Below are 23,189 nucleotides of genomic sequence, written 5' to 3' on the forward strand. Positions count from 1 at the left end.
TTTACTCATTTATTTTCACACAGATTTTGTTGGTTCCTCTATATTCAGTGAAAATTTCATACCTTGGAACCAAAATTCTGTGCATGATCTTTAAAAAAGGCCTTCAGGTCTGTTGTATGATTGTTCAAAAATTGTAAATTGTTTTAGTGGATAACAAACATCTAAATGTTTTAAACACTTTTTTGTTTTTTTTTTTTTTTTCATTATGAATTTTTTTTGAATTTTTATAATTTATTAACACAGTGTTTTAGTATATTTTATGTTTTAATTATTTTGTCTTGCAGGCAGTGTCCCATCCCTAGCAGCAGGTCTTCTCTTTGGTGGTTTGGCTGGTTTTGGTGCTTACCAGACATCACAGGATCCCAAAAATATTTGGGTGTCTTTAGGTGTGCATATTTATTTTATTTTTATTTTCATGCATTGTGCAATTATTATATTTGTTGCAGTTGAAAAGTGATCAGCAGTATTAATGTGTTTGTTTTAAAAAATTAGGTGACAGTGATTTTGAATTACACCATGTGTCATCAATATTTTTCCTCTCTCAGCTGCATCTGGGACACTTGCTGCTGTCATGGGAAAGAGATTCTATAACTCACGCAAAATCATTCCAGCTGGTCTCATCGCTGGAGCGAGGTAACTAACACACATCACACTTCATTTGTCTAATGAAGGGTTTCCCTTTTTCTTGGATGATAAAGCTCTGTTAGTAAAATATTTTAGTTTATTAACAGCTAATAAAAAAGACAAACGGGGCACATACTCATGCAGACTCCAGCCAAAAGTATAAAAGGAAGATAAACAGAAATATTAAAATTCTGTTCCTGGACTTCTGACCACTTTGTCCTAAATCTCATTCAGCCTCTCACACTCCAAAAACCTTAGCATGTCATTTATAACACAAAAAGTACCATAGTATTACCAACTACGACTTGCTTGCTTCCATGAAACAGAAGAGTTAGAACTTTAGATGAAATTTCATGCAGCTTTTCTGTAATACAATGACTCCCAAGCTCCAAAAAACACCGTAAGTAGTATCATAAAAGTTGCCTGTGTGCCTTATCTATACATACTTCTTCTGAAGTCATGCAACAGCCTTGAGTAAAAAACTTTTGTCTGTTTTATAGTCTGATGTCTATAAGAAGTTTCATTTTTGCCTTAACTATCCCTTTTAATTCTTTCTTTTAGTGTCCTGATGCTGGCAAAACTCGGAGCCAGAATGCTACAGAAACCACAGCAATCGTAATACCCAAACAGAAATCACTGTCTGCTTTCATTCAAACTATTTTCTTTGACATGTCATAGCTCATTGTCATATTTTGTTTCAAATGTAAAATAAAAATGTAGTTGTCAGGTGAATATCTGAATTAAAGACTTCTGGTAAAAACATGCACATTTTATGCATATAAAACACTTACAAAACACTATTTATTGATTTGAGTTTAGCCCAACCCAATCACCGTTATCTACATTATATGTTCATGTGTTAATTCTCAGTACTGTTTACAGGAAAAAAATAAGAAATGGAAAAAAAGGCTACTCAACATACAAGGAAATATAACACTGCCTTGCAGTATGAATCACAGTTATACATAAAAAAGAAAACAAGAATATATTTCAAAACTGCATACTATAAAAAAATGTCAAAAGGGTTACAAAAAAAATAAATACAATATATGGGATATAGATTTACCCATTTCATTGAAAATAGAGATTACAGAACAAGACAGATTTAAAGATGAACAAATTGCTAGGTTTGTAAAAATCCATTGTACAGATTCTTGTTTTAAACTGAACAATTAAGCAGCCGTGGGCTTAAGTGGTGTGGATCTATCCTAGCCGCTCCTTTTAGAAACAAAATGATAGGTGTTTATACAATATTCACGAGTGTTGAAACAGGCCTTAGACCTCACAGCAGCTGTAGCTCGCATGATATATATTAGCGATGGCTTCCATATTTTGCAGCCCAGTCAACCCGCCCATGTACTGGCTGAACCGGTGGAGCTCGAGCGATGAGATTGGTAGAGTTTTTGCCCAGAGCCGAGTAACTCGTTCCTTTAGGATGAATTCGGTCTGCTCTCCTTTTCCATCCTTCATAATCTGAGAAGCGAGAAAGAGTATTTCACACTTGTGTAAAATCAGCAAAGCCAGAGTTAAAGGCTACTTCTGACAGGATCATGGTAATGAAGGCTGAGTCCAAAAATTAACAATTGCCAAGAGAGTAAAAACTGGAACTTAAAACCAGTTGGCTAGTAACTTAATTAGCAACTGCAACACCACATTACTTACAATGTATGAACAACAGTCTGGCAGAGGTGATTAAAATCAAAGACCTTGCATTAGCCACCAAAATGGTAATGAGAAAAAATTAAAAATAATAATAATTTGTCTTGTGACAACTGCCGTTATACACTGACTGACTCATATATGATGCTGCAAATGACAATGATTTCAATGTATCTGTCAGTAATAGCAAGGTATCAGTTATATAAATTCACTGTACAAACAATAAAAAAAAAAAATTGTAAAAATGAACCTGGAAGGTGTGACAATGTTAATTTTGGACCCTAGAAAGAAGTGCTGAGCAAAACTTCTACTGTTCAGAGATTTTACCTTCAGAGATCTCACTGACTGAAACTGTAGAGGAAGGTTTGGACTTTGAAGGTTTAGCTTTGCCAGTTTTTGAGTCAGCAGTGGCAGAGAGATCAACTAAGAGCAGATATAAAGATGAGAGAGACAGACAGAGTGAGTGAGTGAATGAATGAATGAATGAATGTAGAAAGAAACAGCAGATCTTAGAGCTCTTGCAACAGATGTGTAGAACACTTTTTTTTAACAAAGAGCAAAAACAAAAAAGCTTACAAGGGGAGTTAAAATTTTTGGTCTCAGAATAATATTAAGTATAAAGGTGTGTAGGTTTTGTGGCATAGTGTCACCAAATGAATTTCAAACCCATAATACCACCCCAAACACAGCACTGTTTGAGGCAATGTTGCCATGTCGGACTTTTTTATACATTTTTAAAATTTAGTATTGGGGGAGGGAGGCTTTTTTCATCTTAAATAATAATGTGCCTCCTCCTACCATTGTTTTGGAAATTTTCTGGTTGGTCGAGCTGCTCAATCAAACAGGGCAATGTTTTGATAGTGCCTTTGTGTTTCCATTTGTCAGGGAAACGAACATATTATAATAAACAAAAGAATATATTTTAACTTTACAGAAATTACACACTTCACCTTTAAATTTAATATCAGTATTGCAAAGCCAACATGCATGCAGCATAAAAATGTATTATATAATGCTGTTCTAACAAATAGAGAAAGGCAAAAGTAAATTATTTGAGGATGAATTCTAAAACTGAACTCTTACGTGCATGCTGGTGTCCGAGAGGGGCGAGCTGAATCCTTTGTCCTACAGATCCCACTTCCTTCTTCTGGAAAGAAGGTATATATCCTCCAGAAAGATTATATGTGGTGGTTACGAAGTGTCCTGTGAGGAGAGGCCACAACTTTAGAGTCAAGAAAGAGAACACAGCCAGCTAAACAAACAAATAAAACAAGTGTTTATCTACATATTTGCAAAATATACCCACTCAATCTTTCATTTCAAAAAATTTCATTTTTATAGGTGGCAGTTTATCTAATTATCTATTTAATGTTTATAGACATAGAAACTAAGTGCTGTGTGTAATGCATAAAACAGACAGTAATCATTTAAAAGCTACACTACACAGTAAAAACTTTTTTTTTCTAAATTCCATTTTAATTCTACTTTATTAATTTCAATTTTGAATTACAATGCTGCATCCTGTTTGCTGTCAGTTCAAATTCAGGAACCGACTTCGATTTAAGGCACTAATAATTTAATTCTGAATTATACAAAATTAATTAGTGAGATAAGGTTGAGGCAGTTAAGAATATGACTGATGTAACACTTGGTCAGTAATGTGGGGGACCCATAATTCTAACTTAAAATAGGTAAGATTAATACTAGGATAAAGCCACTCTAAGGGGTAAATGGATAATTTAGTTACCCTAGAATGCATAAAGGAGAGCAAACTGACTTGTTTTTTAATATTTTATTTTAAATTAAAAACATTTCTTAATTCAGCGTTTCATGTACAAAAACAAAACAAAAAAATGTTTCTGACCCTCGTCAATATCATTTTTCTTGGAATATTTTTAAGTTTTGTATCACTACCCCAAGGTTTCTTCAAGGTCAAAATGTAACATTTATATATTCACATTATCTGCAAGAACTATGGGAAGCGAAGAATACAACATAAATACAGTATTTTATTTTTCTTTTCAAAAAGTAGAATAGCATTTAAAAAATCTTTTGCAGTGAAAAAAAGTCTCATTCCTTGAAATATTTGTGTATCAAATCTTTTTTTATTTCATAAAAAAAAAAAAAAAAAAAAAAAAAACATCAAGTACAATATGGTTAAAGGGTTAGTTCACCCAAAAATAAAAATTAGCCTGTGTTTTACTCACCCTCAAAGCATCCTAGGTGTATGTGACTTTCTTCTTTCTGACGAATCCAATCGGAGTTATATTAAAAACTCTCCAAGCCGTTCAATGAGGTAAAGCGGGTGTTGGTTATCAACAGTGATATGACGTGAAATAACAGACATAAAATAAAGTGCGCACATCTGTTATAAAACGTCCCTCACATGGCTCTGGGAAGTGAATAAAGGCCTCCTGTAGAGAATCCATGTGTTTTTGTAAGATAAATATTAGGGATGGGTCACGATTTTCGATTAGGTGATTTAATTACAGAATATCGATTAGGCTGTGCGATTATTTTCTAAGGATGTTAAACGAGCGCGTCTGACCCCCAAAGCCCGGTTCGGCTGACGGTTTATGTGACTTTCTTCTTTCTGACGAATCCAATCGGAGTTATATTAAGGACTGTGATATTTTTTTTTTAATTAGGGTGTGGTACGCATGCAGTGTGCTTGGAAATAATATGTGTGTGTTTTGTGTTAATTTTTTGTAGATATTATTTAACTTTTTATTATAAATAAGTTACTTTTTATTATGTTAATTTTAATATGAATTCTGTTAATTTTAAGATAAATTACGCTCTTTAATTTGTAGTGAGATATTCACCTTCCTTTATTATAAGATATTCCTTTCGAGCAGCATGTGAATCAGTTATATGTTCCTGTTTAATATTTGCAGCACGAAATAAAAACGAATAAATATTTGAGTGCATGTTGAAAAAAATAACAGAACAATTTAATACAAACGAGTGTCTCGTGAAATAAATCAATTTGAGCTTAAAAAAATTGTCAGTAAGCCTATTGTTGTTTTTCGTGTTAAATGTGAAGAATGACAAGTGGCACATACTTTTTTTTTATAAGTATACAGGTGTAATATATTCACTTTTACTTCACGCAAAGTAACATGATTTTACTATCTTCATTTTGACATTATTCCTAAAATATTATGACGCTAATCTCATTTATTTCTTTTTATTTTTTTTAGGATAAACTGATCAAAAATTCTCAATCACTGTCTTGCTATTTAAAAAACAAACAAACTTGAATTTAACAAACATCAAATATTCCAATCATGTTTCTGAATTAAGTTAATAAAGAATCGAAACAAAATATGACCACTTTGCCATTAAAAACCAAAACTAAACTATTATAATGGCTGCAACAGCAGCTGTGTAATGAGGACTGCGACACGGGCCCGGGTCGGACTCGGGCACAGAATTCTGATTAGCCCTGGGCCGGGCCGTGCAAGGCTCTATATAAGTTCCCTCGTTTCAATTAAAAGCTCCCCCTCGGTTTGGTGGGCCCATACATGTACTACCTACTTTTTTCATGGGAGGTAGCAAAATCTGACAGGGTAGCAGAGATCGACAGTACACCGGCCCTGAGCATAAAGTGCAGTGTGAGCACAGGCCAGTGGGGGAAGGGGGACAATGGCAGAGGGTGGTGCCGCCAATAACTCACAATAACTCAACAGATTCAGATAACTCACCCATCTTCTTCCCGAGCATGTAGACATGCTCATTTTTTTGAATAAAAATATGAAATAGGTTATTGTTATAAATACAGACGTTAAAATTATTGTTCACATAAGTGGCGTCATTTAGGCAGTTCACAATGTTTTAGCGCGTACTGTGTTTTAAGAATGATATTCTGTTTAAGTGTGTAATGTGTTTTAAGCCTAATATTCATGGCTGAATTAATCTGTTCTAATCTTAATAAATCTGTAAACTTTTTTTTAAAATGCTGTTAATGTTCGTGCTCCTTTTTAAAAATAGTAACGTCCTAGGCTCCTACAGCCTTGTGAGCAGTTGATAATCGACAGACTGTTATGTTAATAAGTGCTGTCATTCGGTTATGTTATATTAATATGTTTCAGCAATCATACAACCATCAATTGGCTTGGGTTAGGATAGACTATTCTCTAATGAATTAAACAGTTTGTTATCATACAGATTGAAAGCCTGAAAAGTCTCTCCCTCTCTCTCTTTTTATGGGTGTGTTTATGCGTGCGGGAGTGCATGCGCGGGAGGGGTGCGATTTTCGACTACTAATCGAATAATACCCAGCGATTATCGAATATTACTTTTGCTTAAAATGCACATCCCTAATAAATATCCATATTTCAAATGTAATAAACACTTTTTTTCTCACTTCTGCTGACTGTGGTATGTGAAAGATGTTTAGGCCGATGATGTAGGACCTCTGAGAAATGCAGGAACAAAGGAAACAAAGTTTCCTTACTTTAGCATAGGAAAACCAGTCTCCTCCCGGCTTATATCGAAATCCTCCTGACATTTCTTTACAAAGCCTCGTTTTGTGCTTCTAATTTGTGAATGGCTTTTTGTTTTGTCTCCACGTTCATCACTAATCACGCAACGTCGACATCTTACATCATCTGCCGGAACGGCTTCCGGGTATGACAGTCAGCGGAAGTGAGAGAGAAAAAAAAAAAAAGTGTTAAAGGGGTCATATGATGCGATTTCAATTTTTCCTTTCTCTTTGGAGTGTAACAAGCTCTTGGTGCATAAAGAAGATCTGTAAAGTTGCAAAGACTAAAGTCTCAAATCCAAAGAGATCATCTTTAAGTTAAGACTCGTCCACCCCCCTAAAACGGCTCGTTCTAACACACCCCCAAATCTCTACGTCACTATGTGGGAAGATTTGCATAACACACCCAGATGTTCACGCAAAGAAAGAAGGCGTTCCTTTTATTCTCATTGTAGTATTGTTGTTGCCGCCGCCATGTCGTATAGACGCTGTGTGTTTCACTGTGAAAGCTAAACTACTTTGTTTGGCCTTCCAAAAGAGGACAATATCCACTTCGTCATGCCTGGAGCTGATCCGTGCTGGTTGCTGAGGAAATACATCAACTTTGCACTGTGGAACACCGGATCGGCTTTCACCGTGGACGAAGCAAAGTCCAGCCTGGGGTCGTCACATGTGGTTGCCCCAAGCCCAACGGACACTCCTTTTTGAGAAAATTGAGAAAGCGAAACTACTTTGTTTGGCCTTCCAAAAGAGGACACGACTAGAAATTTGGGTTTTATGTTTATGTCTCATTGCTCTGGCCAGACATGGCACCACAATATGTTAAAGGGCATAACATTTCCATCACACGCTTGAGGTATTCGGCCAATCACAACGCACTGGATAGCTGGCCTATCAGAGCACACCTCGCTTTTCAGACCGATGAGCTTTGTAAAAATCAACGCATTTCAGAAGGCGGGGTATAGAGGAGAAACAATAATGTACAGTATGTTGAATATAATGTGTTTTTTGAACCTTAAACCGCATAAACAAATTTCATTACACCAAATACACAAAATAATGTTCTTTTTAGCAGCATCATATGACCCCTTTAAAATATGGATATTTATCTTACAAAAATGCATGGATTCGCTACAGGAGGCCTTAATTCACCCCCCGGAGCTGTGTGAGGAACGTTTTATTCAGATGCGTGCACTTAATTTCACGTCTTCCGAACTGTTGACAACCAACACAAGCTTACCCCCATTGCAAGGCTTGGAGGGGCCAGGACCATTTTTAATATAACTCCGACTGGATTCACCTGAAAGAAGAAAATCAAATACACCTAGGATGCTTTGAGGGTGAGTGAAACACAGGCTAATTTTAATTTTTGGGTGAACTAAGGCTTTAATTTTAACAACCTTAATGCATTTGTTTAAGTTTTTTTTTTTAGTTTTCTATTTATTTTTGTTTATTTTTATTTATTTATTTGCATTCTGTGGTTGCAAATGAATTTGAGAAGTTAGTCTCAGCTTTAATTCATTTGTGCTTACCTGGGCCGATTCTAGACACTGGTGCTCCTCCAATGGGTGCAAGAGGTTTGTTCATCAGAGCTGATGTGTCCCACAAGTCTTGTTGAGACTCCTTGTTGCTCAGAGATGGTGTGTTCTTGCTTATTAACCCTAACATTGATATAATAATGTAAAGCCTAATTTATGCAAAATAGTCTAATGGGGTGTTTACAAATACATTGATTTGCTGCATTAAATGAACATTTGTTTAGAAGCCATTTGTTTTTAATGAGTTCAGAAAAATCTTTATGCAAATAAGCAGTGATGCAATGTGGCAACTGTCAATGAGATCTGAACATGTGATGTATGTTCTGTGAGATACTCATCTCAAGCCATTCCAAATTATCTGTATCTGTGTACATGCAGGGATATTACTTTAAAAATGTGTAGAAAGCCATGTCAGGAACTGTCAGCAATCTGAGCTAGTTTGATATATGCACTGACAATCATTCATCTTATTTTGATATAATGTATTGTGCACCGCTGCAATTCATAAATAAAAAATAAATAAAAACATTAAGTGACTAAATGAAACTCAGATCTTGCCTGGCAGATATCTGGACTGGCGCAGGTAATGTTGTCTGGCTGAAGAGGTGCTCTGGTGACTAGAGTCTGGCTGGTTCAGTCTGCTGGTGTTTGGTAATTTTGTTACAGTGCTAAATGTATAAAGGGGTTTCTGGTCCTTGGGCCTGCAAAGATTGTCATAACATAAATAAGGAACGAGTGAAATCTCAAATGGAATAATTGAAACTGAAGGTACAATGTTCTCAACCTAAGTCAGCAGCCATGATACTAGACAGGTTTTACAGGCACGCTCCCAACACAAAAGGCTGCTAAAAAGATAGGCAGCAACATTACACAGCTTTCTAGACTAGACAAGCCCTCAGCAGAGATCCTTATGGCCAGCTATGAACACATCATGCTAGAATGGACCTGGGACCAAAACGGTTTTTAACAAGAAGGATGTTCTTTGTGCTTATGGCTACTGATAAGCCAGTCATCTACTACTAGCTAAATAGCAACTCTCCCTTTCCCCTAATGCCAGTGTGATGTATGCTGATATTTAAACAGAAATAGACTGATGCAAAATTTACTGAATAACATCAATCTAGCTGCCCCCTTAAATCACACCATTTTTGTTAATTAGGCCATGGGAGAACTGGTCCCAAGGATTTTTCCTCCATTTCTGTCACATGATGGAGTTTGGGTTCCCTGCCACTGTCACTTTTGGTTTGCTTAGTGGGGTTTAAAACATACTTAATATTCAGTAATATTACAGATTTGAGGGCACTGACACTATTGGATGAGAACAAAAACTGAATGACACTACTGTCTTCTTTAAAAATATTTTTGAGCTGCATCAAATTTGTTCATAACTGACAAATTATGTAACATTGACTGTTATTGAACTGAACTGAATCAACATTCAACTGACTCGAGTTGAATAACGACACGTTTGTCTTCATTTGAACTACTTATCTTCATTTCAAATAGTTCAGTTTCAGTTCGGATGCTTTGTTAGAAAGTCAGTAGACAGCAAGGCTGCTCACTAGGTTTCGAAATAGTGTGCTCATTGAAATGTGCTACAATTTAAATAAGTGTCAAAACTGTTTATGTTAAACTCTGAATGTAGTGATCATACTGTGTAGTAGTTTTCTCCTCCTCTGGGCCTTTGCTGGGTTTTTTAGATAGGGATGCTGCGGAATCAGAACAGTCAGACTCATCCCAGCTGTCTGAGGGTTTCATGTTGGTCTGTCCCCACCTTCTTCGTCCATTCTTCAGCCCAATCAAACTGTTCTCAGCCCCGACCACCTCATGTTAGGAACACAAAGTATCATTGTGCTGATGTTCATTTAGGTACTCAAATGCAGTAGAGAACTATAACAGGTAATCTTTAAGTTTTAGTTTTATTTATCACAATTTAATTTTGTCAAGAAAGGTAGAAGTGGCTCAGTGGACATTTGGCTTATTTAAAAGACTGTACCACATCATACAATTATTATTATATATTTTGTGTCATTTACATGTTTATTCTTATGTACTACAACTGTGACACATTACTTTGAAGCAAGCTCATTTTTAAATCAAAACTACTTTTATAGGTGCATGGACCTCTGGTTTTGGTGTGTTTCAAAAAAAAATTTACTAAGAATGCAACATGGTTTAATTATCAAATCACAAAGACTCCATTGTAATTATAAAAATATGTGTCAAAGTGACTCGGTTTGCATCAAATGCTGCTCCACACAAGCTCCATCTCTGCAAGTGCTGTGAGTTTAAGTCACTTATAATGTGCATTTGAAAATGCAAAATGCCCTAACCATAATAAATTACATTTATTATTATGAAATACTTCATATTTATGGCCGGTAACTTTTAGTCACTAGCAACTGGCAGGTGTGGCAAAATGTTGGTTTTAGGCCCTGTCTACATTTGTATTTACTCTAAAAGAATTCCCTGTTCATATTTACAAAGAGATAAATAAGGAGAAATCATTGTTTATGATTATAAACATTGTGCCACAGATGCAGTAAAACAAAATATAAAGTTAATATTAAAATACAAATTTTAAGATTTTGCTATATCATGTGGCATAAAAAAAATCCATAATGGGAATCAAGTTTTTTAAAGGTAATTACAACATTAAATTTGAGAAGGAGGTTTTGTACCTTTTGTGTGTATGGAGCGAGAGGGTCTGTCTGAGAAAGAGACTGGGGCAGAGGAATCTGCTGCAGTGGCTGATGGGAGTTTCTGCTTTGGCCTTTAGTCTGTGATGGCAGCACTGGTTCTGAGACAGACTGCAGCTCTGATCTGGGTTCACTAGGCAGGGTCATCTTTATCTGAGCCTTCCGTACATCAGGGGTCATGGGTAGGGGGCCCAGAACTTGTCCTACTTGGAAGTAGGGGTATCTGAGTGCCTAATAAGATTTTTATAAACAATTACTTACACAAACATAAAATGTAGATGTCAAAAATGAACTGAATTGAAATAACACAAAAAGTGACAAAGGGTTATGTTTGCTGTGGAAAAGCACTAAACTATTAGTATATAAGCATTAATATAATAATTTGACATCATTAATAGTTATATACATAACAATTACAATCTGTACTGGAGTCCACATGAACAATATCAAAGACCACTGTTTCATGAACCCGAGTTTGGAAAATGTCTCTGTCACTTAATTAAACACGGTGCCCTGAGGTCCCTGAGACCATGTGCTGATGCTATGGAAAAACCCTCTGGTGTGACAACTGTCTGAAGCCTATACAGAATCAAGTCAATTTATTGTCAGACTGCACTAGCACCACCCACTGAGGTGTTGCTTCACTGATGCCTCAGAAGGATGTGTTCATGATATCATAGACATATTTGCTATGAAAGAAACCAAGCAAACTGAGGATTATAGCCACTTATGCAGCATCTCTTTCCCTACTCAGGGAACCAAGGTTACGTATGTAAAAGGCTGTAACCACATCTTGTATATTGGGGGGATCTTTTTTATAATGGAATATAAAGAAATTCTAGGTCTATTTTTTTTTTATGGAAGTAATCACTTGAACCATGTAAATAATATTTTCAAATATGCACTCATTCACTCTTATTTGTATGCCTAATATGTTGAAAAAGAAAAACATTTCTTGTCTAGTCACTTTCATTCAGGAATTACATGAATCATTTAAATAATACCAAATTGACCATATTTGAGAAAAAAAAGTGGAGCAGTTTGCGTCACTTAATATTATTGTCAGTTGTTTAACATATCTATCATACAACAGCTGTCAAATATGAGATGTTAAACTATTTCCATCTTACCTCACTTATTTCAACATTAAAACTGACGCTTCACGCACAAGGGGATGAGTTGAATATTTCTAATTATTTGGTGTGACCTGTCCAGATCAATGTTTATGGTGGTAATAGTCCTGGACACATAACTGAAATGGTCCCTTTCATAGGTTCACTTTGACGATGAGTCAGTAGCTGACATTATGGGAACGCTTTATAATCACACCATACTATGAGGTAGTGGCTGATTTATCACCCTGTGATAATAGTTGCACAGACTAATGAACAGTGACATCAACGGTTTAAAAAGATAACACCTTGGAACCAAAAAACTGTTAAACTTTTCCCCCCAAAGTGAAGGCTGGCAACAAACTCCTCAGTCAGATGTGGTGGTGGATAACACAAAATTTATTCCAAAAGAGATTTATTTACAAGCTTCAGAACTTGGAAATAAATCTTCAATTGCAAACTCCACCAGAGACATATTATGCAAGTGATCAGGAGAAATACGTCAAGGACACAGAGCCACACACTTATGGAATGAATTATGGAATTGTATCCAGTCTGAGCAGCAAAGACAACTTGATGTGAGCCTCTAAATATGAAGAGAAAACTCCTAAAATCCACTACAGGCAGATGAATAGATTGAATAGTGAAGATAGATCGTCTGTGCACACATCCTTATGGGGTGTTAGTCAAGTGACGGCTATCTGACAATAAATTGGCATGATTCTATACAGTCTTTGAAAAATCGTCAAACTAGAGGGTGTCGAAGTGAAAATATGAAAGGGAACGTCTTTCACACTAACCAACTGAACAAATGTCTTACCTCAAACTGAATTAATTCTACACCAAAAGCTTTATTTTTATTAAAAAAACAAAAAAACTATTTATATACACCTTTGCAGCAGAGGGTCTTTTCTTTGGGTCCCACTGGAGGAGATCTTTCATGAGGTCTAAAGCCTCATTGGTGGCATTGGGGATCAGAGTTTTCAGTGGTGTAGGAACACATTGGGGGAAGCGGAAGTTCATTGCAGCAGCAAGCTGATAACCCTCCGGCCAGTCTGACTGCAGGGAAAAATAAATTTTACTATCAAGCACATTTTACCCATTATACTAAATAAATACTGTAAAAGATAAGAACCAAATCAAATACATTATAAACTGATCAAGACAATTCATTATTAAAGACACATGTAGCTCATCCTCATATATAGTATAAATAATGCCTGGAGTTAAGTAGAGATGCGCTTAGAATATTGATTATATATTGATATATTAATGAACTCCTGACAATGCATGCATCAATACAGCTGCTTCCGTATTGATCTTCATATGTCAGAATTTATGGCCATACAGTGTTGTGGAGAATACAAATTGCTTCAAAGCTGTAAGGCATGCTATACAATGCCCCATATGTCAGTTTTTAAGAGAAACTGCAATTCCAGTCTAATTAAGCTAGACACCCTGCTGTCACTCTATTCTGTGAACAGAGTTTATATTTCCTGCCATGCTTGGACATCAAGAGGAATACAGTAATCTGCCACTGCCTCTACACAATAGGAACTTGTCTTGCATGTTCTGTAGACTAGAGTAATGTTTGATAATCACACCTTAGCAATCATGGCAGATTTACTAAATGGTGTGCTGCCTGAATGGGGAATAGAAGACTGATAATGCCTCTAGCATGTCAGTAGCTGCAGAGATAGACAATTAATTCCAGTGAGATGCTTTGCGCACTGTTTGAACCTAGCCAACCAAGAGGCTCTGAAGGTACTGACAGTTTCCCATATTCTCACAAGAGTTCAGAGCTTCACACCATTTTTTTTAGGAAAAATACTATTGGCTACCATGTCCTGCATGACAAGCAAAAGGTACTTGGACTTCTTGATCATTAATTGACACACAACTTTGCACGAGGTGGAACAGCGTGATTCATAGAACAACAGCCCACAATTTCCACTGCATTACTCTCAACCAAGGTGTGGAAAAATGCCAAAGATACGTGGACATTAACAGAGGCAGAAATAACAATGTGCTGAAGATGTAATAAATGCATTGAAGTAGGGCTGGGCGATATATCTAACGATATGATCATGCGCATCTAGTCAGTAAATCTGGTTCCTTGATTAGCGCTAAATCGCCATCACCTGCTTTCAAATGGAGCGGCATTTAATAGACAGAGCCGTAGATCACTGACAAGCTACTCAATATCGCATTAATTATCCCAGATGAATCGCCTTCGATAATGAACGCGATATTGCGTAGCTTGTCAGTGATCTACGGTTCTGTCTATTAAATGCCGCTCCATTTGAAAGCAGGTGATGGCGATTTAGCGCTAATCAAGGAACCAGATTTACTGACTAGATGCGCATGATCATATCGTTAGATATATCGCCCAGCCCTACATTGAAGCCACTTAAAATTAAAACTTAAGGTGAACAGACAGGAGGTCTAAGCCCAAAATGGCAATGGAGGCATCACAGATTTAATTAAATTATAAGACAATTAACTTAATGTTAATTATTTCAGCTAGTTATATTCTAATGCTAATTAATGTATAATGGTATATGCGTTTTTCTATTTTATAAATTTACCAATGTGGTCTACATAATTTGGGCTACATGAGTTCTGTAAAAGTTATGAATTAGAATGTCAAATCCTGAATCCTGTTGCGAATCTGACAAATCTATCCCCACCCTGCCAGAAAAAAAATTTTGACTCCTTTGTTTTTGAGGACTTTTTTTAAGATGCATGTTCCCCTCCTATCTTCTTTCTTTTTTATGACTTTTTTTAAGGTGAATGATTTTGTACTCATTTATTACATTGACATATGTAATTTTATAGTGATGCAATGGTTTGGTTAAGGGAGTGGTTTTTTGGTACAAGTGTAGGAGTAGAGAGGGTGTTCTCCACTGCTGGAGAGCTCTTAACCCTGAGCATGTTCATCAGTAAAAAATAAATAAATAAATACATTCTGAAAATGCCTTAATTTTGTAAACTGATTTCAACAATGTAATGAACTGAATTTGTCTGGTGCTCATTCCCACACTTGAAACCAAAATGTTAATATTAATAATTGTGAAATGAAATGTGTAGTGTTTGAGAAAAGTAAGTTATGCTTTTTGTTTCAATTTTGTCACAGTTCATGCTTTTTGGTATATGTAGTATTGTTTAGTCAATGAGCCTTATGTCACACTTTCAGCATTTGAGAATATTTGACACTATAGTAATTGTGTCAGTAACCTTAAATGCAGAATGAAGAGCTAATCCAAGTATTTTTTTCACAATTGTTTTAACACTATTCCATGCACAATAAACATTACTGTTAATATTACTGTTACTAATTAACTTCAAAATTCATTCAAAATTGACCTGTATCATGAAGTTGTTGGTGTTTCAAAGTTCTACAAGTCAGTTTCTATAGGCCCAAAATCTAAAGCCTCACCAACTAATTTTTTTTTTTTTCCAGTCAGCTGGTTAGACACTACTTTGGGCTGTTGATCACTTGACCACTCCAAATTTCTTGATACAGTTTATTCATCTTCACATTTGATCATACCTTCTTTACTGTACCAAGAACCTGGCAGATCTTGAAAATCTCATCCACCTCACTGTTGCCAGGAAACAGAGGTCGAAGCGTGTAGAGTTCAGCTATGATGCAACCTACTGCCCAGATGTCTATTGGTGAGCTATACACTGGTGACCTCAATAACACCTCTGGAGCTCGATACCTGAACACAAACACATAAGACAGAACTTTGAAATGCTCACATTTCTTCCAGTAGGGAAACCAGGTCCAGCTGGACACTAGCACATTCACTTATTATTCTTAAAGTATCAAAGCTGATCAAAATATAATATATAGTAAAAATTAACTCCTTTTACATAAATCCCAATTATGACTTTTGACTGAAACATAATTTACCTGACAGAAGAATTGGTACCAAATAAAAGTGATTAATGGTACTACTACTAACGGCATGTATGTGTTTCTTTTACTAGAAGATAATGGGTAGATCTGTATTATAAAATTACACAATGCCCTCTGCCCTCCCATAATACTATGGCCATGTCTCAATAGGGTTTTATTTTTTATAGTACGATATGATCATGCGCATCTCGTCAGTAAAGCCGGTTCCATGATTAGCGGTAAATCCCCATCACCTGCTTTCAAAATGGAGCTGCAGTTAATACACAGAGCCGTAGTTCACTGAGAAGCTACGCTATATCGAGTTCATTATCGAAGGCGATTCATCTTCAAATAATGAACTCGATATAGCGTAGCTTGTCAGTGAACTACGGCTCTGTGAATTAACTGCAGCTCCATTTGAAAGCAGGTGATGGGGATTTACCGCTAATCATTTAACCGGCTTTACTGACGAGATGCGCATTATCATATCGTTCGATATATTGTCCAGCCCTAGTCTCAATACACAATTTACCTAGTTCTACAGTAGAATAGTTTTATGTTTTGTTGGTTTATTTTTCTGTGCATTTGTCAGTTTGTGAAAATGCACATTTTCACCAAAAAAATAAAAAATAAATTCCAGTGACAGTTTTTATACTCTTACCATCTTGTTGAGACATAGTCTGTATAAGGAGGTCGAGAGCGGATCTCCCGAGCCAATCCGAAGTCAGCAATTTTCACCAGCTCTGGACCCATACATAGCAAATTTTCCGGTTTCATATCCCGGTGAAAAAATCCTACAGGATCGTGCCAAAGAGATACTGATGTCAACATGCACTTAAGAATGTCTCTATGTTTATTGCTTCCACCTAATGCAAATGCAGAGATATGGAGCCTATATAACACCGTTAAAGCTTAATAAACTTTAAGAAGTTTAGTTTGTAACAAACACCACAATATACTTGGATTGTGTACACAAAATTAATACCTGTTATCAGTCCAATCCAGGTAATTTTCTGTTCTTTCAAAAAAAAAGTTTCATATCTTTTGAGTAAAAATTTTCAGTTAGGGGGACAAATTTTGAACGCACCATTAATGCTTTCGACCAGTTTCTTACATACATTCACATATTATATATATATATATATATATATATATATATATATATATATATATATATATATATATATATATATATATATATATATATATATATATATATATATCACACACTATACACAGTACAGACCAAAAGTTTGGAAACATTACTATTTTAATGTTTTTGAAAGAAGTTTCTTCTGCTCATCAAGCCTGCATTTATTTGATCAAAAATACAGAAAAAAAACAGTAATATTGTGAAATATTATTACAACTTAAAATAATAGTTTCTAGGTTTGTAATACAGTTGTGCTGCTTAATATTTTTGTGAAAACCAGGTGGCATTCGATTTTCAGTTTTGAGATTCGAATATTCTTTTTTTTTTTTTTCAAAACACGTGACTTCCGTCGCGGACTCATTCTCACTCAAAAACCGCCCGTTGGCGAACGTAGTGATTTATTTTCATCTCATACTGAATAGGTACAAAATGCCCAAGACCTCAGCTGTTTGGGAGCACTTTAAATTAAGTTAGGATGACAAGACAAAGGCAGTGTGTCAAATATGCGATTTGAAACTGGCCTACCACAACAGCACCACAAGTTTCAAAAAATCACCTGAGTTCTGTAAGTAGCACGCGGCAAAAAAAAAAAAAAAAAAAAACTGCTTTTATGCGCTTAATTTGCTATGATAAATAGGCTAATTGCAAATACGACACTATTTAAAAACATACAGCAGCACAGGCTAATAATAATTTGTTTATAGGTAGCCTACATCCACAGGTATATAGGTATATCGCAGCCATCAACATGCTCAACAAAACCCAAAACTTCACAGCAGATCCTGCAATTCCGAAAACCGTTAACAGAGAAAAGAAAGAGAGAGATAACAGATGCCATAGTGGAGTTTGTCGCTATGGATATGAGGCCCGTTAATGTAGTTGAAGGCGAAGGCTTCAGGAAAATTAATGAAGATAATGGAGCCAGACTACACTGTCCCAAACAGTTCCAGTATTTCAAACACCCTGTCTCTTAATACAGCGATCTGCGAGGCCAAATTATGCTCTTGTTGAAAAAGCTACGGCCTTAAGTTTCACAACGGACATCTGGACTTCCGTGAGTATGGAGGCGTATATGACTGTCACCTGTCACTTTATAACTTAGGAGTGGGAACTCTCTGCCTTCGTTTCGTTACGGTGTCAGTAATTATTACATTTACGAATAATAAATGAATGTAGTTCAACGAACTGCAGGCTAATAATAATAAATAAAAAAAACACCGCAACATGCTTTCAATAAAAGCATCGTTTAAAATTAACAAAAAGTCAGAATAAGACAAAATAAATCCCTTATATAGAATAAAATAATTGTAATAGATATTACATTTTGTGTCATTTTAAAAAACAATTCATTTATTCTTATTCAACTGTTTATAAGCATGCTACCGTGTTCTTTATTTATTACAGTTTGTTGAAATCACTGTGTGTTACTAATTTAATTTCTTTTTTGGGATTCATTTGTTTTAAAGAATTGTTCGTTATTAATACCTTATTAAAGTTCTTGCTCTCAACAGACTTTGTGTTTTTGTATCACTTGTGCACTGTCCGTTTTCGGAGCAAAACCTGCCCGTGTAATGCGTACCGGAAACTGTTCTATTTAAAAGATTATTAAATGTTTATTAATATTTAAAGAATGTGTGCCACCTGATCATATTGCACCAAATGCAACACTGCACTCCACTGGGTCTGCCGCAACACATTTACGATGCCGAAGAGTGAAACGTGAAGTCGTGAAAGATGATACAAATGCAAACCGACGCTATTATTATATATAGCCCCACCCGCCGAAGCTTCGAATATTCGATATTGATTGCCACCTAAGCTTCGAAGCTCAAAAAATGGCATTCGAAACAGCCCTAATAGTTTCCTATTTGAATATACTTTAAAAAAAAATAATTTATTCCTGTGATGCAAAGCTGAATTTTCAGCATCATTACTCCAGCCTTCAGTGTCGCCACCTACCAGTCTTCACATGATTTTAGAAATCATTCTAATATTCTAATTTATTATGAGTGTTTGAAACAGTTCTGCTGTCTGATATTTGATGAATAAAAGGTTAAAGAGAATTGCATTTATTCAAAAAAAAAAAAAAAAAATTCTAATATTCTAATAATATATTTTCTTTACTATCACTTTTTATCAATTTAACACATCCTTGCTGAATAAAAGTATTGATTTTATTTAAAAAAAAGAAAAGAAAAAAAAATTACTGACCCAAACTTTACTGACCAGTAGTGTATACTGTTATTACAAAATATTTATATTTTAAAAACATAGCTTATTTTTTTTATTTTTATTTTTTTACTTTTTATTCAAATAAAAAAAGTATCACATGGCCTTGAAAAAAATATTAAGCAGCAGAACTGTTTCCAACTTTGAGCCATAATGATTTCTAAAGGATCATGTGATATATGACTAAAAATCAGCTTTGCATCACAGAAATATGATAATTTAAAGTATAATAAATTTATAAACAATTATTTTAAATTGTAATAATAAATATATTATTTTTTTTCGGTATTATGATCAAATAAATGCAGGCATGAGCAGAAGAAACTCTTTCAAAAATATTAAATATATAATGTTTCCAAACTTTTGGTCTGTACTGTATATATATATATATATATATATATAATTTTTTTTATTTAAAAATGGGCCTTCATAAGCCACCTTGTCTGGTGGACAATAAGGTTTGTTTCCCTCCTTGACTGTGGGTGTAAAATAACATATAAACATAAAACAAAAAAGTAACCTCATAAACGTCACATATCAGTATTATAAATGTAATTGAGAACTAATTAAAGTTCATAACGGTGTTATGAAGCTCCTTAACACATTAGAGAAGAACAAATGAAAGTGTAAGAAAATCTTACCATGCTTGTGCACAAATGCCAAACCAGAGAGAACTTGAAACATGATGTTCCTTATTTCATTCTCAGTAAACATCTTATTTTCCCTGATGCCAGAGAATTTCACACACAAAAGAAACACAGAAGAGAAAAGAAGAGAAAAGAAGAGAAAAACAGAGACAGAGAATAAGAAAAGAACAGCCCTACAAGTATTTCACCCACAAGATGTGTGAGACTCCGTACTTTTCTGTTTGATTACAGCTCTTAATAAGGTACTACAGTATAGTTAAAAAAGCTACCGCTGAAGAAGCATTAGCTTCTTTGAAGGGATCACATCATGGAAAAATAAATTGGATTTATTTTAAGAGGTCATTGTACCATGAAAACATACTTCAACTTGCAGAACTCAAAACACCATCCTTAGTACCAAAAAAAATAACCTTTGGGTTATTACGTCAAAACAACCAAATTTCAGAAACTTCCCTGGCTCAAATTTTGAAAAAAAAATCAATAAAAAAAATAAAAATTTATTATAAATATATAATATATAAAAAAAATATATAATATGTATATATAATAATATATATATATATATATATATATATATATATATATATATATATATTAGTGGTGGGCCGTTATCAGCGTTAATGTGCTGTGTTAACGTGAGACTCTTATCGGGCGATAAAAAAAATATCGCCGTTAATCTATTCTCAAAGATGGGTTGGGAGCTGGGTCTATACTACGCAAGCTATGATGACTTTCACCGTGATAGCGCGGATGTTTACCTAGATGAATTGCACTATAGACCCCTTAATCGCCTACGTCACTGTGACGTCACCGCTCTAGCTGGTGGTTTGCGGCATTGACGTCAAAATAGCAGGCGCTCTAAAAGTTTGAGGCTTTGACTTTAAAATGTCGTCTTGTTGTGTTTTTTGGCTGCCAGAATAGAAGGAACGGCACTTTTGGTTCAAAACTAAAGTCTTCACCGGATCCCGGCCGACATTCCTTCACAGAAATCAAGAAGACAATTGTGGTTGAATGCAACACGGCGTACAGACTAGACAGAGACGATCATAAATAATGCTCGTGTTTGCAGTGCACACTTCATATTAGGTAAAATAATCTATGCATATGTACTGGTGTGTTGGTTTTATCTAGTACAAATCAGCAAGTTTATGTTTTATAGGTGAAAAGTCGCCAACCTTCAGCGCACTAGATAGCTTAAATGTTAAACAAACATACAGCGATTGATCCAGCGATAGATGTGTGTGCCATCCTTTGAATGATCTCTTAAAATAATCCACATTGCTAATCATAGTTAGCCCAGCGATATGTTACATTAGACAATAAGCCTTGACAAAATTCCCCAAACCACCCGAAAGTAATTCATATGTTGTCTAGGAAATATCCAAAACCTGGTTAAAATGTTTCCAATGAGAACAAGATACAAGAACTACGCCAGGCTTAGCTAAAAATAAATAAATAAATTAGGCTACTGTAATGTTATCCACTCGTCGTTATATTTTGGTCAGATAACCAGTTTGGTCAGTGAACTGATCAACTGTGAGTGATCAACTGAATTAATTGATAAATGTATGCTAACTCCCACTTTTTTTATTATTTTTTTTTTTTTTTGTCACGGTCCCGCAGAGTCAGTGACTGTACATATTCGGACAGTTCCGTACCTTCTTCTGCATCCATGTTTAATAAATCCCTCCTAAAACGTGCTAGTTTACGCTTGTCAACATTGCGTCCGCGCCTCTTTTTGCCTCCAGCTAAGCCCCACCCACCCGGAGACGTTGCAATGTTTACAAACTTTTAAGGGGTCTATAGGGGGCGAGAACGAGTCTTCAAACCTGTGTGTATGCCTACTGTGAAATTACCAAGCTTCCCAAAAAAAAAACCTCACAAAAGACTCAGCCTGTTTCACACATACTCCATCTGAGTATGCAGTCCGTGTGCGTTACGTATGTGGTGCAGAAGCATCACTGACTCATTGTGCTTTCACACAGGACGCGTTTGAACTCCGCTACTGATCCGCAGCTGTTTAGTCCACAAACACAACATTTGTTCATTATTCTATATTTCAAACCATGTAAAACCATGTAAAAAAAATGTGACTCTTATCACAGAACAGTAACAATCTTTCATAATCATAAACATTAGTTTAAACTTAATAAATATAAACAACATATTATTCATGCATTTGACTTCTAGGTTTGTATAATAAGCTGCTCAAGCAAGCTGCAAAACATTTTAAACACAACAATTAGCCTACTTTTCTTGTTGGAATATCGCAAATATTTAAAATTAAAGCACCACTGACAGAAACAGTCGACTCTCGTGCCTTTTGCATTTAAATCTTTATTACAAGCAATCGCACAGTTCTTAATGAACTTTGTTTTTCTGCTTCCATAAAAGTGTATAGGCCTATATCATGTTGCCTCGTTTATCTAAAGGTGCTCTTTTTCTTGTTTTAAAGCTAGCCAAAAACCCATGTGTTGCGTGTATAACACAGAGGCCTTTAATTAGCATTCATTTATTGTGAAATTACTGCATTTCCGTGTCAATCCATGTTAATTTTTTTACCGCGAACAATGCGCTGTCATTTTAATTCATGCAGCACAGCAAAAATAGATTCGGTACTTAAACGATCGCTGCACTGCTGCAGACGCACCACTCCTGGAACACACTGACGGACCACAACCGCGTGAACGCTGGAATCCGTTAACATGGGTGTGTAAAAAAAATATGCAACTGCAGACGGAGTATGTGTGAAACAGGCGTAAGGTTGTTTGCAACTTGTGCAATGCGGAATTAGTTTACTGTAGGAGTTCTTCCAATCTCAAGTACCACCTAAACGCAAAGCATCCCTTAGCTAATATGGAAGATGCCGGGCCAAGCAATGTAGCGCAGGGGAAGAGTCATCGTCAAACTACTATGTTTGATTGCAGCACAGCTCTATCAGTACTAACATGTACATCTTATTGAACATAATCTGAATGCCTTTCGGCAGAATTCAAATGAGCCATTTTAATCTAGATTAATTCCAATATTACAGTGAGATTAATCTAGATTAAAAAATTTATCTATGCCCACCACTAATATATATATATTTTTATATATTATATATATATATATATATATATATATATATATATATAT

The 23,189-nt window shown here is 35.4% G+C and overlaps 2 protein-coding genes across 5 annotated transcripts in view; one reads left to right on the plus strand and one right to left on the minus strand.

Annotated features, from left to right (window-relative positions):
* Positions 1-268: 268 nt before the first annotated feature.
* Positions 269-1,386, plus strand: LOC109073267 (transmembrane protein 14C-like; the record flags this gene model as incomplete). The annotated part of the gene is made up of 3 exons (XM_042714153.1): positions 269-386; positions 546-633; positions 1,186-1,386. Coding segments are annotated over 3 exons (264 nt in total), but the record flags the coding sequence as incomplete, so codon positions are not given.
* A 19-nt stretch (positions 1,387-1,405) lies between these two features.
* The window catches only part of mak (male germ cell-associated kinase), a 37,121-nt gene continuing 15,337 nt past the window's right edge, over positions 1,406-23,189 (minus strand). For 2 of the 4 annotated variants that reach the window (XM_042714150.1, XM_042714149.1), the window contains exons 5-15: positions 20,046-20,128; positions 16,684-16,816; positions 15,672-15,843; positions 13,010-13,177; positions 10,989-11,237; positions 9,962-10,131; positions 8,866-9,008; positions 8,302-8,430; positions 3,367-3,486; positions 2,611-2,706; positions 1,406-2,097 (exon numbers count right to left, since the gene is read on the minus strand). In XM_042714150.1, the coding sequence (XP_042570084.1) occupies positions 1,937-2,097; positions 2,611-2,706; positions 3,367-3,486; positions 8,302-8,430; positions 8,866-9,008; positions 9,962-10,131; positions 10,989-11,237; positions 13,010-13,177; positions 15,672-15,843; positions 16,684-16,816; positions 20,046-20,128 (1,624 nt within the window). In that variant the 3' untranslated portion in view covers positions 1,406-1,936. The remainder of the gene's footprint in view (positions 2,098-2,610; positions 2,707-3,366; positions 3,487-8,301; positions 8,431-8,865; positions 9,009-9,961; positions 10,132-10,988; positions 11,238-13,009; positions 13,178-15,671; positions 15,844-16,683; positions 16,817-20,045; positions 20,129-23,189) is intronic. The other 2 variants (XM_042714152.1, XM_042714151.1) reach the window with 2 other exon arrangements.

This window comes from Cyprinus carpio, chromosome A24 (assembly GCF_018340385.1).
Source record: "Cyprinus carpio isolate SPL01 chromosome A24, ASM1834038v1, whole genome shotgun sequence".
Lineage (NCBI taxonomy): Eukaryota > Metazoa > Chordata > Actinopteri > Cypriniformes > Cyprinidae > Cyprinus > Cyprinus carpio.